The 12,761-nt window shown below is 32.1% G+C and overlaps 1 protein-coding gene across 7 annotated transcripts in view; it reads right to left on the bottom strand.

The window, feature by feature from the left end:
- Positions 1-8,935: 8,935 nt before the first annotated feature.
- XG (Xg glycoprotein (Xg blood group)) overlaps positions 8,936-12,761 on the bottom strand; it is a 53,514-nt gene continuing 49,688 nt past the window's right edge. For all 7 annotated transcript variants that reach the window (XM_074300227.1, XM_074300229.1, XM_074300226.1 and 4 more), the window contains one exon: positions 8,936-9,102. In XM_074300227.1, the coding sequence (XP_074156328.1) occupies positions 9,086-9,102 (17 nt within the window). In that variant the 3' untranslated portion in view covers positions 8,936-9,085. The remainder of the gene's footprint in view (positions 9,103-12,761) is intronic.

Raw genomic sequence — 12,761 nt, forward strand, 5'->3', positions numbered from 1 at the left:
TTTACTCCCAAATGAATAGTGTTCATTTCCTTCTCTACCAAAATAATTGGTGCTTGTGAAGGAATAAATGATTGCCTAATGTTTGCACAAATCTCCCTCTACTCTTTTTTTTTTTTTTTTTTTTTTTTTTTTAGCATTAATAACTGGTGAGTGACTTTTATTATTGTTGTTCAGTCTTGTTTGACTCTTCCTGATCCCCTGGAGTTGTTCATAGTGTTTTCTTAGCAAAGATATTGAAGATTTCCTTGTCTAGTATGCCCTTATTTTACAGTTTACAATTAAGGAACTGAGGCAATTAGGAGTTAAGTGACTTTCTCAAGATCACACTGATTATTATTATATTATATTAAATGACTGGTTTTGAATTCAGGTCCTCCTGATTCCAAGCCCAGTACTCTATGCACTAAGCCAGTGAGTGACTGAGGTGGGATAAAAACTAAATCTTTCTGCCTCCAAATCCAAAGCTACATCTAGTATGTCATGCTGCCTCTCTAGGCTGTGCCATTTCTAGCCATAGAAAGGAAAGGATATCCTTCAAAGGTATAGTGCTCCTTCATTTGTATGCAAAGCTCTCCTTCCAATCTTCATAAGAAACCACATCTGGTCAAAAGAAACCAGTGCAACCAAGATCAAAAGAAAAGCAGAAAGCTGAGAAACAATTTTTATTGCAAATGTCTCTGATGAAAGACTCATTTCCTAAATACATAGAAAACTGAGTCAAATCTATAAGAATACAAGCCATTCCCCAATTGATAAATAGTTAAAGGATATGCAAGGCAGTTTTCTGATGAAGAAATAATCAAAGTTATCTATAATACATAAAGAAGTATTCTAAATCGCTGTTAATTAAATAAATGAAAATTTAAAAAAATGAAATTTCTTACCTATCAGATTGGTCAATATGACAAAAAAGGAATGTGAAAATATTGGAGAGGATGTGGGAAAATTGGGACACCAATGTATTGTTGATGATGTTATGAACTGATCCACCCATTCCAGTGAAAATTTGAAACTATGCTCAAAGGGCAACTACACTGTGAATGCTCTTTGATACAAAAACATGCCATTACTAAATCTTTATGCCATATAGATCACTTATAAAAGTGCAAAAATATTTATAGTAGCCCTTTTCATGGTGGCAACATATTTGAAATTGAAAGGATTATCGTTAATTTGTGAATGTCTGAACAATCTGTGGTATATGAATATAATGGAATTCTATTGGAATGGAATACTAAGAAATGTTGAATAGGCTGACTTTAGAAAAAACTAGTATGAACTGATGCAAAATAAAATGAGCAGAATCAGGAAAACAGAGTATCAGATCAGCTGTGATTGACTCATCTCTTCTCAGCAGCATAATGATACAAGACAAGTAGCAAGGACTACTGAAGGAAAATGCTATACATTATCAGACAAAACAAATGGACTCCAAATGCAGATCGTAACTTGTTTTTTCACTTGTCGTCTTCTTCTTCATGTTTTTCTCTTTCTTTTGATGTTTCTTCTTTCACAATTCTGATTAATATAGAATGTTTAAATGCTAGCAAATGTATAAACTATATCGAGAGGCAGCTAGGTGGCACAGTGGATAGAGCACCAGCCTTGAATTCAGGAGGACCCGAGTTCAAATCTGGTCTCAGACAAAACACTTCCTAGCTGTGTGACCCTGGGCAAGTCACTTAACCCCAGCCTCAGGAAAAAAAAAAAAAAAAAAAGTTAAACTAAACTATATCAAAATGTGTAACCCTCTTCAGAAGGGAGAGGAAACAGAGGGAGGAAGAAAAATTTGGGATTCAAAAATCTTGGTAAAATGAATGCTAAAAAATTTCCTGACATGTAACTAAGGTGAAAAAAATAAAATAAAATAATATTTTAGAAAAAAGAAGAGTATGTTGGCTATCACATCACTCTAAAGGGCATTGATTCCTCATGGGCTGGCCTCTTTATGAACCCAAGTATTCAAGCATTAGCAATAGCTCATATTTTAAATCCTAAAAGTCTCAGAGACATTTCCCCTGAGTTTTTAGGGAGGGAAATTGTCCTAAACAAGATTCAAGTGGATATCACTCCTCCCATTAAAAAAAAAAAAAAAAAAAAAAAAGCTTGAAACTAGAAGTTCAACTAAAATATGAAGCTGATATAAAAGTATATTGTTGAATAATCTTCTTTTGAATAAAATATTTTATTGAATTAATTTTAAACATTACTTTTTTTTACACGCAATGGAAAGAGCACTAGATCTTCAGTAAGAAGACCTGTTTCAAAACTATTGCCTAAGCCCCAATTTCCTCATTTGTACAATGAGAAAAATGGACTAGATAGACCTTTTTAAGCTCTGAATTTATATCTTATCATCCTATGAGCTTTGAGGACCAAATAATGAATATTTACTAAGTCTGAAAGACGTAATTACATCCATAACTTATATGGAAGTATTCTTGGAAAGAATGCTGATGTCAGTAAACATTTATTTAGCACCTAAAAGTGTAAGACTGAATTCATAGTTTTATTTCCTCTTTCTGCCCTTTCTCTGAAACAAAGTAAATAGTTTTACTTAATAAATATGCTTTCAGAAAGTTGGTTGATTTTGAGTATAAATATATCTCCAGGCTACAGAGGAATAGAATGAAACCTGACTTTATACTGCAGTCTCTTCATTGTTAGCACAGCTTTGACACTTGAATTGAAGAGAAGTGGATGTCAATAAACCCTCATTAGATAACTTCAGGCTTTAAAGAAAAAAGGAAAAAAAAAAAACTTCTCATAGAGTCAAACTTATGCTTGCAGCTACTATATGGAGATTTTGTTTTCCTCCTGTACCTCAGGAAAGTCATTAAAACAGTATGGGCATCTTGATTCCATTACCTAAGGTCAGAGTTGAAAGAGACTTTGGTGATCAACAAAGATTCAGACTCTGACTCAGCTTCCCATATAATTTACAAAATGAGGAGATTGAGAGACAAAAAGTTTAAGTTTAGCATTATATCCAGGAATCAACCCAATTCTCTTGATTCCTAGTTCAGTTTCTTTATATTCCCAATAAACTTCTTACACTTTTGTACTTAAGAAATATAATACTCTGTTAGATGGTAAGCTCCATAAAAGCAAAGGCACATCTAATTTTATCTTCCCAATTCCTAACAACTTTCTTTATAAGATTGGTACCTAATAAATAGTGGTTAAGTTGAATTGAATCAGATACCACATGTCATGCTAAATGTATTTCTGTTTTAAATTATTTTGTTGATATTTATTTTATAATGACTTCATTTCATATGATTTCCCCCCACCCACCCTCATTCCAACCTTTGCAACAAAGAATAAAAAAGGAGAGGGAAGGAGAAAATAGTTCATGGTACCTATGGCTTCTCAGAGTATACAATGTTCCACTGTCTAATGACTTTCCCTATATTTAAAAATATACTTGTGAAATTATTTTATAGATACAAAGTATAGACTGTATCATGACATAATGGATAGAGGATCTGCTTCAAAGCAGGAAGATCTTTATCACATACTGACTGTGATTTTAGGTAAATTTCTTAACTTCTCAATGCTCCAAGGTAATATAAGTTACAAATGAGATGCTAATCTGAATTAGTAAAGGGAGCTCCTTATACTAGGGGATTCATGTCTACATCCTATCCTGTTCTGCTGTCTTCCAGTATGTCCTTGTGATCTGCCACAAAACCTCACATGGTTTTCCACCTAGCCAGAGCACATAGGGGAAAATTCTCCTTCCAACTCTTTTGTGTTTCCTATGGTGGGGTCCAAAAAGTTTATTCTAACTCTGAAAAATACTTGATATGTAGACCACCAAGTCAGGAAGGGGCAAACCTACACACGCTGTTCCCACCTCTGCCATTACCAACACTAATCACCATCCTGCCTGACTTAGCTGTCATGAAATGCCCTAAGAGTTCCAAGTTAGATATTAAAACAATGTTAGCTTTGGAAATGAGGGAAAGGTGAGAAACTGTCATCTTGTTTCTTGTCTATGCATCATTTTCTATTCAAAGAGAAACACTTGTGTTTTGACTAGTGTCCCTTTAGCTAGAAAAGGCGCAGGCGGATGGGATTGGAAAATGAGACAGCTGAGAATGACAGATGTGAAAATAGCTAGCTGGAAACAAGAGAGTAACCTGAGCTTATATTTGGAACTGGCTGCTCCAAAAGTACCTACTTAAAGTTGTCACCCAATCAGACAGATGTGGTTTGGCATCAAGCCAGTAAAAGTAACAGAAAGTCTGTAAAATTAGAACAATATATACAGGAAGCTAGGCTATGTTGAGAGGATTCTTCTGTTGGTTTCCTAAAGAAAAAATATTAAGTAATATTTAATCTATTTCTTTTTAAATTATTTATTTATTTTATTTTTAATTTATGGGATCAAACATTTCCATAATATAATATAATTAAAAACAAAAGATAATTGCATATGAAACTACTAATCTATTATGTATAACTTGCAGTTTCTTTCAATAAGTAATAAAATAGTCATGTAAGTTTATTTTTTCCTTCCCTGAAAGTCATTCAAATAGTTAAAGCAAGAGGTACCAAATGGGCTGGTAACCATGAAATATTTAAAGATCTTGAAGTTGTGTAGATTTTTAACAAAGCTTTATGGTAGGACTTGGCTCAGCCTTAAACAGGTCAGACAATTTCCAGTCTTCATTATGGAGGTAGTGTCCATATTGATGAGATTCTATGTAATTCATTTCAATAAGTGATTGATCTAAAATTGAATTAGAATTTTGAATAAGCCAAAAAAAAAAAGGAAAAATATATGAGAATATAAACCTATTGCCATAAGTTAACATTAATAATTTTCATGCGATGTATAACATAAAAGATGTTATCAGGGAAATATATAACAAGAAAAGGAGATGGTCCAGCAATGTAATGAGAATGAGAAATCATAGAACAGGGGTTCTCAAACTACAGCTCAGCTCGCGGGCCAGTTGCAGCTGGCTGAGGATGTTTATGCGGCCCACCGGGTTATGGCAAATGGGCTGAAGGGAGGAGACAGAGTGTGAGTTTTTGTTTTTACTATAGTCTGGCCCTCCAACAGTCTGAGGGACAGTGAACTGGCCCCTATTTAAAAAGTTTGAGGACCACTGTTAGATATTCATAGGGAATTTTGGTACTCTCAAGAAGCTAAAAAGAACTAGAAGGGAGACTTATAACATGTTGGGTAGCAACAATAATAATGTTAGCTCATATAGAATTTACTATATGCTAAGTACTATGCTAAGTGCTTTACAATTATGTTCCATTTCATTTGATTCTCAAATAATTCTGTGAAATAGATGCTATTATCTCCACTTTACAAATGTGAAAACTAAGGCAAACAGAGATTGTGACTTAAAGTAACACAACTAATTAATATCTGAATTTGGACTTGAACTCAGGTATTCCAAACTCCAGATCTTGTATTCTCTCCACTGCACAACTTAGTTATTATAGATCTTTTGTGGAGAATTTATGGGAAAATGATCAGAATAGGCAGCATGAGAAGGATCTGAGGAGGTTTGGATCAACATTGTTTGCAATAACATTTATATTGATGAAATCATAAACCTCTTAAAGTATGGCCTTGCAGGTAATGGTTAAAGGTTTGGGGCCTGAAGTATTTCTCTGGAAGATGTCAATTTATATGTACATTAAAAGAATTCTTCATGAACTCTTCATATCCAGCCTTGCACACCCTGTAATTGTATGACTTTGAATGAGTTACACTATTTCCATCTTCCACTCTTCTATTCTCTTTATTTAAAAAAAATAATTAATCTAATGCTAAATTTCTTAGTAATACTTTATAATAAAATTAAATAAATTATTAATAATTCAATAATGATATCAATAAGTTATTATCAATTTTTAGTAATTCTAGATCTCTGTCAGTATTCTTTTTCTATTCACTCATTTGCTTTTTCTTTTATCTGCCCAAAATTAGCATTAGTGTTCTAGGTTTCTGGTTTTACCTCTTTGGGCTTTCTCTGGGCAAATACTTTCATAGAAGTATTTGTAGTTTTCTTTTTTTTCTCAAACTTGTTTATCGTAAATGAATTATACTACATGAGTTTCACAATTTATTTAATCATTCTCCTTGTGTTAAACATAGATTTTTTGAAAGTTTTACAATTAGACATAAATACTACTATAAAAATATGTTAACAATTAGCTCTTTTTTAGAAGAGAAAAAATTGAAACACAAGGTTTTGTAGTGGGGAATGTTGAAAACTATGCATGTTTTTTGTAAAATAAAAAGCTATTATTATTAAAAATATGCTTAGCATTTTTTCAAACTGTTAAGGTCTATATAAATGTTTGCCATTGTTAGTAGATATTATTTATTATCTCTCCTTCACTTTAGTCCAACATACATAGGAAATTAGCCAAGATATTGGGGAATAGCTAAATAAATTGTAGCATATAAATGTAATGGAATATTATTGTGTTAAGGAATTGATGAAATTACCAGTTTCAGAGGACAGAGAAATGAGTAAAAAATATAAACGATAGATCTAGAAGACAAAAGATGACACCTACAATTCACCTCCTGACAAAGAAGTGATAGCTTCTTAAAATGAAGAATATTTCATATGTTTTTGGACATGACCAAAGTCCAAACTTTGCTTTGCATAACTATGGATATTTTTATGAGAGTTCAATTTAAAAAATGTCCAGTTAAGGAATGGGTGAGAGTGATTATAAATGCTCATAATTTTTTAATTGTCTTAAGGTAATGTCCTTTACATTTGATGGAAATCTATTAGATTATGAACATTTTCTTCTGTTCAACCACAGAAGATTCTCCCATGGTGACTAAGTTGCTTCTCAGAAACTCAGAAGATAGTGTAGATCCTGATAATAATTGAATGTCAGATTTGAAGTTAATTATAAACTCTATACTTTTTCCCTATTTCTGACATCTTTATCCCAAAATTCTATAAATGTCCTTTTTAGGCACGTAGTGATTATTAAAAATTATTTCATTTGGAAAGTGCAAAGAGATGTCTCCCAGCTTCTTATTTCTACTTATGACACTGTTTCTTGAACCTTACCTCTGTTGAAATCTAGAAGGATATGAAAAGATCAGTTATATGATATATTACTAAAAATAAAATACTAACATGCATGGAATTTAAAATAGGTGGTTTATTTTATGTAGACATAGGTTGACTATATACAATGATAATTGGTTTTAGAACTTTGATACTAAATGATTTTCTCAATAAATCTCTTTTTAAAAACAATACAAAATATATAAGTAACAAGCAAAAGATTGTTTTTATTTTAATTTATCTTTAAAAATTACTGGGACAAATACATAATAGTCCTATAAGAGACTGAAGATTTCATTTTTTAAAAAATCTTCAATGTTCTATGATGTTTTAATATGTGTTGGGCACGATTTTCATCACATAGAGTGATTATTATTACATTATATTATGGCATTATGTGTAAGATACACATAAATGTCAGAAGAGCATTTTCATAAGAGGCAAAATAAGGATGAATTCAAGTTACATGATAATTTACATGTAATTCAGTGTTAAATGGTCATGATACTCTATTAATGTTTTAGTTGATTTTGGTGTTTCATTTTGTTTTCCAATCTTCCTCAAAGTATGAAATCTTTTAAAAAGTTTTTTGATCCTAACTTCTTAAGATGAAATCTTAAAAACCAATAACATATAGAACAAAGCAATGTGTGGGTTTTAGCTTTATAGAGCCAGTTGGTAGGATTTGGAAAATTCTGTATCCATTTATATTACATAAAGTTTCATTTATTAATAAGCACTTATACCAAAGCATTCTCCTTTTTCATTCCCCCAAAACCAATATGTAAGTAAAGGTAGCAGGCAGTAGGTTGACCAGATTTGGTCCATTTCTGAGTTTTAAATCTTAGGAAGAGTTTAGCTTTTCCACTGCACTAAACCAAGGAGGTGACTGCCATTTTTTTCCAACATTGCTGAGCATAATTGCCATGAACAACTAAGTACTTCTTTAGTTTTCCCTCAGAAACTAGTACCATATATGTTTTATTAATTAATTGATCAAAAAGGATTAATAAGTGCCACTGAAGTGCCACGCACCATGCTGCATCCTAGGGATATAAGAAGTGAAAAGAAACAATCCTCACCATAAAGGAGCTTGCATTCTATTTGGTAAAAATCACACATTCATATAAAAATATTTCAGTACAATTGTTGAAATCTGAATTTAAAATTTTATATGTGATGCTGCAAAAGTATTACATTGAAGGAAGTAGAATATTAATATAAATTACATCTGGGCACTTATGGTAATAAATTGAAAGGCTAGAAGTTATTGTGACTCAAAAGTAGCCTATATTTTTAGTTCTTATTTTTTTTAAATCCCAAGAAGAATGTATCAGGTTTCAGAATCATTGGTTTAGAAATTTTGTTGTTAGCACTTTGCGTTTATAATCTTAATTTAATAATGCCATTTAGTTTTCTCCTAATAATTATGCCCTAAGTGTCACAGAAATATTAGCCAACATTGTAATATCCAGGCTTTTCTATCAATGTTGGAAATAAGTAGCTCAATTTCACTCATAATTAAAGCTTATAGTTGAAATAAAAACTTATCATTTGTGTTGGTGACTTTCCCAATAAAAATACCATTGGAATGGACTATCTTTTCATGTTTTCTTTCTCACTAAATGTATATGAATTGGATATGCCAATCAGGCTTTATGCCACAAGTACTGGAGTTAAAACATTTATATATTATTATAAAAGGGCTTTTAAGAACTATGAACAAAGTGCAAATCATAATTTTCACATTAAATAATATGACCATTAGATCAGACTTCTTTTTTAAATCATTAAACTTCAGATAAATATCTTTGCATCCTCATTATACAAAGAAAATTAGAATTCTAATTTAGATGAATTAGAGATTTTAGGAGAAGAAACTTGTTTTAATAGGTTGGTGGATCTACATTATATACACACAACATTAAAAAATACTATATAGCATATATAAAATAAAGGTCCATTCCCATCTTATTCCAGTTCATGTGAAAATCATTGCAGATTGCTTGCCTCCTTCAAACATTCTCTGGCTCTAAAAAGGAAGATTGTAAAGAAAATGTCATTCTCTGGAATGCCAACACATATAATTTCGATTTTAATAAAGCATTTGATAATTTAAACTTGTAAATAAATGGAAATGATAATAGAGTTAAGTGGATTTTAAGTTTGTGGAATGAGTAAACTTAACTTAGAGGGAGGTCTCTGTCCTGTGATTGATAGGATCATAAATCTGCTGGAAAGAACTTCAGAAAGCATCTTTTCCAGTCTCTTCATTTTATACATGAGGAACTAAGGCCCATAAAGATTAAGCAACATTTCCAAAGTGAAATGCTTAATAAGTGGCAAGTTCAAATGAAACCTTAGGATCTCTGATTATAAATCCAGTCCATTTCCAGCTTTTAATAACTCATTCCAATAACTTTAGAGAAGGCATGAAAGGCACATTCATCACATTTTTAGGTGACACAAAGTTAGAAGAGATAACTTACATTAGATACATTATTAGAAAGATTAAGGATCCAAAAATACCTAAACATGCCATATGGCTGATTTATTTTTTTTAATAAAATGAGTATAAAATCAAAATACTACATAAATTCAAAAAGTCAACTTTACAAAATAAAATGAGGGAGTTTTGGATTAATATGAGTTAATCTGAAAAAAAAAAAAAAGAGCTAGAACTTTTATGTTCTATGAGTACAATGTGAGTCAAGAGACTCCATGTGATGGCCCCAAAAGCTAATGATGTCTGAGATCACATTAGAAAAAGAAGAATAGTAAGAGTACTCATCAGAGTACATCTGGATTAACACATTTAGTTCTAAATGCCATATTTTAGAAAGGACTGTTAAAAAGCTGGAGATTTTCCAAAGAAGGGTAACCAGCGAAGGGTAACTCATAGCTTACTATATAAGGAGCAATTGAAATTGGATATGTTTAGCCTAAAGAAGAGAAACAATAGGGGAAATATTATAACTGTCTTTAAGCCGTCACAGGAGGCAGTTTGGTATTCCAACACTGTACTTTAGTAACCTTGGATAAGTCATATACTTTAAACTCAGTTTCATCATCTGAAAAATGAAGACATTAGAATATGTGATCTCTAAGTTCCCCTTTGGCTTTCAGCTTTTGAGCCTAAGATTTAAGTATTTGAAGGGTCAACATGTGGAAGAAATAGTAAAAAAGAAATCATTTAAAAAAATAAATAGTAAAAAACAGTTTTGCTTGATCCTAGAGAGTGAAGCAATGCTCAGAAATTATAGAGGGGGAAGATTTAGGCTGAGGAAAGGGTTAGAGAAGGGGAAGTGAGTAGGGAGAAACAATCTACAAATAGAGTTGGACAAAAAGTGCATGCTTTGCGTTGCTTTGAGAAGTACTAGGTTCCCTCTTTTGATAGCCAATAATTATAGCTAATTTTTTCTTTAAGTTTTGTAAAATGCTTTAAATATCTATGATCCTTACAACAATTCTAGGATTTAGGTACTATTATTACCCTTATCATGAAGATGAGGAAACTGAGGTAGAGGGAGACTAAGTTACTTGCCTAGAGTTTATAACTGGTAAGTATCTGAGGCTATAATGGATTCCAGATCCAGTATTCTACCCACTTTGTCAGCTAGTTACCTTATCAAATCTTTTAGTAAAAACTGTATGATCACTCATTAGGGATGTATTAGAGAAGTTTCTTATGTAGGAAGATTTTGGATTGCATTTATAAATAGGGAGTTCCCTAAAATGGTTAAATCAAGGTCTGGATCACTTTTCCTCCAAAAGCACAAACCATATAAGAGTAATGGGAAGATGCTGGATCTTAGAAGCCCTGGTCAACTGAAGAGCAATAAAAAACAAAGATAAAACCTATTTGTAATGGCATAATCTATCTTTCATAAATTTATTTAGGAAAATTTTCAAGAAGAGGTCTGATTTTAATGATATGCCATTGCAGTCTTCTGCAACTGCCAGCAGAGGGAGACCATCTTGCAATTTACAGAAAATTGAGGCCAAAACTAAAATATTCCTTCCAACTTAAAAGGCTCAAAATGTGCTGTCTGATCTCTGTTTTTTCTCTGAAAACATTTCTAAAGTCCTCACACAGGAAAAAAAAAATATATATATATATGATATAAACCATCCTAGAGTAGAGTCTATATTTAAAGTAATTAATGTTGCTGGTATCAAACACCACTTCCTCCTTTCTGATCTACATTTTAGAGTTTCTTTATGGATTTTATATAAAATTAAACATGAATACTGTGACACAGTAAGTGCACCTGGTAAATCAAAGCCCTTCATTGCAGTTTTTTGGGTGAGCAATAACCTCCTCCTAGATGCTTTAAGTGATGATGAACTACTCAGCAGAAAACCTTGATTTTTTTTGGTGACTTTTTGAATAAAAAATTTCATGTTTACACACACCTTTTAAAGTGAATTATAAATGCGTGAAAAGTTTCAGGGAAAAAGTTAAGATATTTCTCTGGTAAAGCTGAATATGAAAAGTTTTGCTATCTGTATCTATAATTAGTGAAGTGACAAGATAGGGAACATTGAAAACAGAAGACCTCTCCATTTACTATCAGCTAGTTGGTCAATAAAATTTTACTAAGCCAAGTAAGTTAGCAAAAATTTATGAAACTTCTTTTATATGTTAGATATTGTACTAAATGCTGGAGATACAAAGAGAAGCAAAAGATACTCCCTGTTTTCAAGGAGTTTGCAAACTAATGAAAGAGACCACATGCAAACTGTGCATAAACAAACTTTATACAGAATAAGTTAAAAATAATTAACAGAGTGAAGGCACTATAAAAAAGGATCAGGAAAGGCTTCTTGTAAAAGATAGTATTTTATCTGGAACTTTAAAAAGTAGAAGAGTCTTGGGGAAATGATAAGAAGGGAGATAATTTCATGTTTGGAGGATAGTTTCAAAAAAACAAACAAATAAACCAAAAACAGAAATAAGAGATGAAGTATCTTCTGTAACAATAGCAAGGATTATAATCACAGAATACTGGAAGGAGGGATGTGTTGTAAATTGTAAAAACAAACAAAAAACTTGGAATGTGAATAGGGAACAAATTTATCAAGAGCTTTGAACATCAAACATAGGATCACATAATTGATTCTGGAAGAAATAGGGAGTCACTGGAATACACTGAGGTGGACAGAGCACTGGGCTTGGAATTAGGAAGACTCATCTTCCTTTCTTCAAATCCCACCTCAGACATTGACCAGCTGTATGATGCTGGGCAAATCGCTTAACACTGGAGAAGGAAAGAGCTGGAGGAGGAAATGGCAAACTCTCCAGTATCTTTGGTTCTAGGCTAGATCATTGTTTCAAAACAACTTGGTAATAAATAATAATAATAATAATTTTATGGATTAGAAAGCAGGATGGAGAAGAGACAGGGTAATATGCACAGAGGCAAAGTATGGAAATGTCCATAAAGTGGCATGGAGATCAGGTTTGGGGTAAGATAAAGAAAAAATGCAATCAGAGCTAGAAGACCCATTAGTAGAATCCAAAGTTGTGATAGTAGGAAATAGCAGAGAGTAAGGCAAGGGATGGAGATGAAGAATGCAGATGACATGATGAAGATATGTCTGGAAAGTTTAATTACTTTTTAACCTTCTGACTAAGATCAAATGGAAGAGTCTTTTCATAATCAGTTACTCATGTCTATGTCAAATCCT

Source organism: Sminthopsis crassicaudata, chromosome 3 (assembly GCF_048593235.1).
Source record: "Sminthopsis crassicaudata isolate SCR6 chromosome 3, ASM4859323v1, whole genome shotgun sequence".
NCBI lineage: Eukaryota > Metazoa > Chordata > Mammalia > Dasyuromorphia > Dasyuridae > Sminthopsis > Sminthopsis crassicaudata.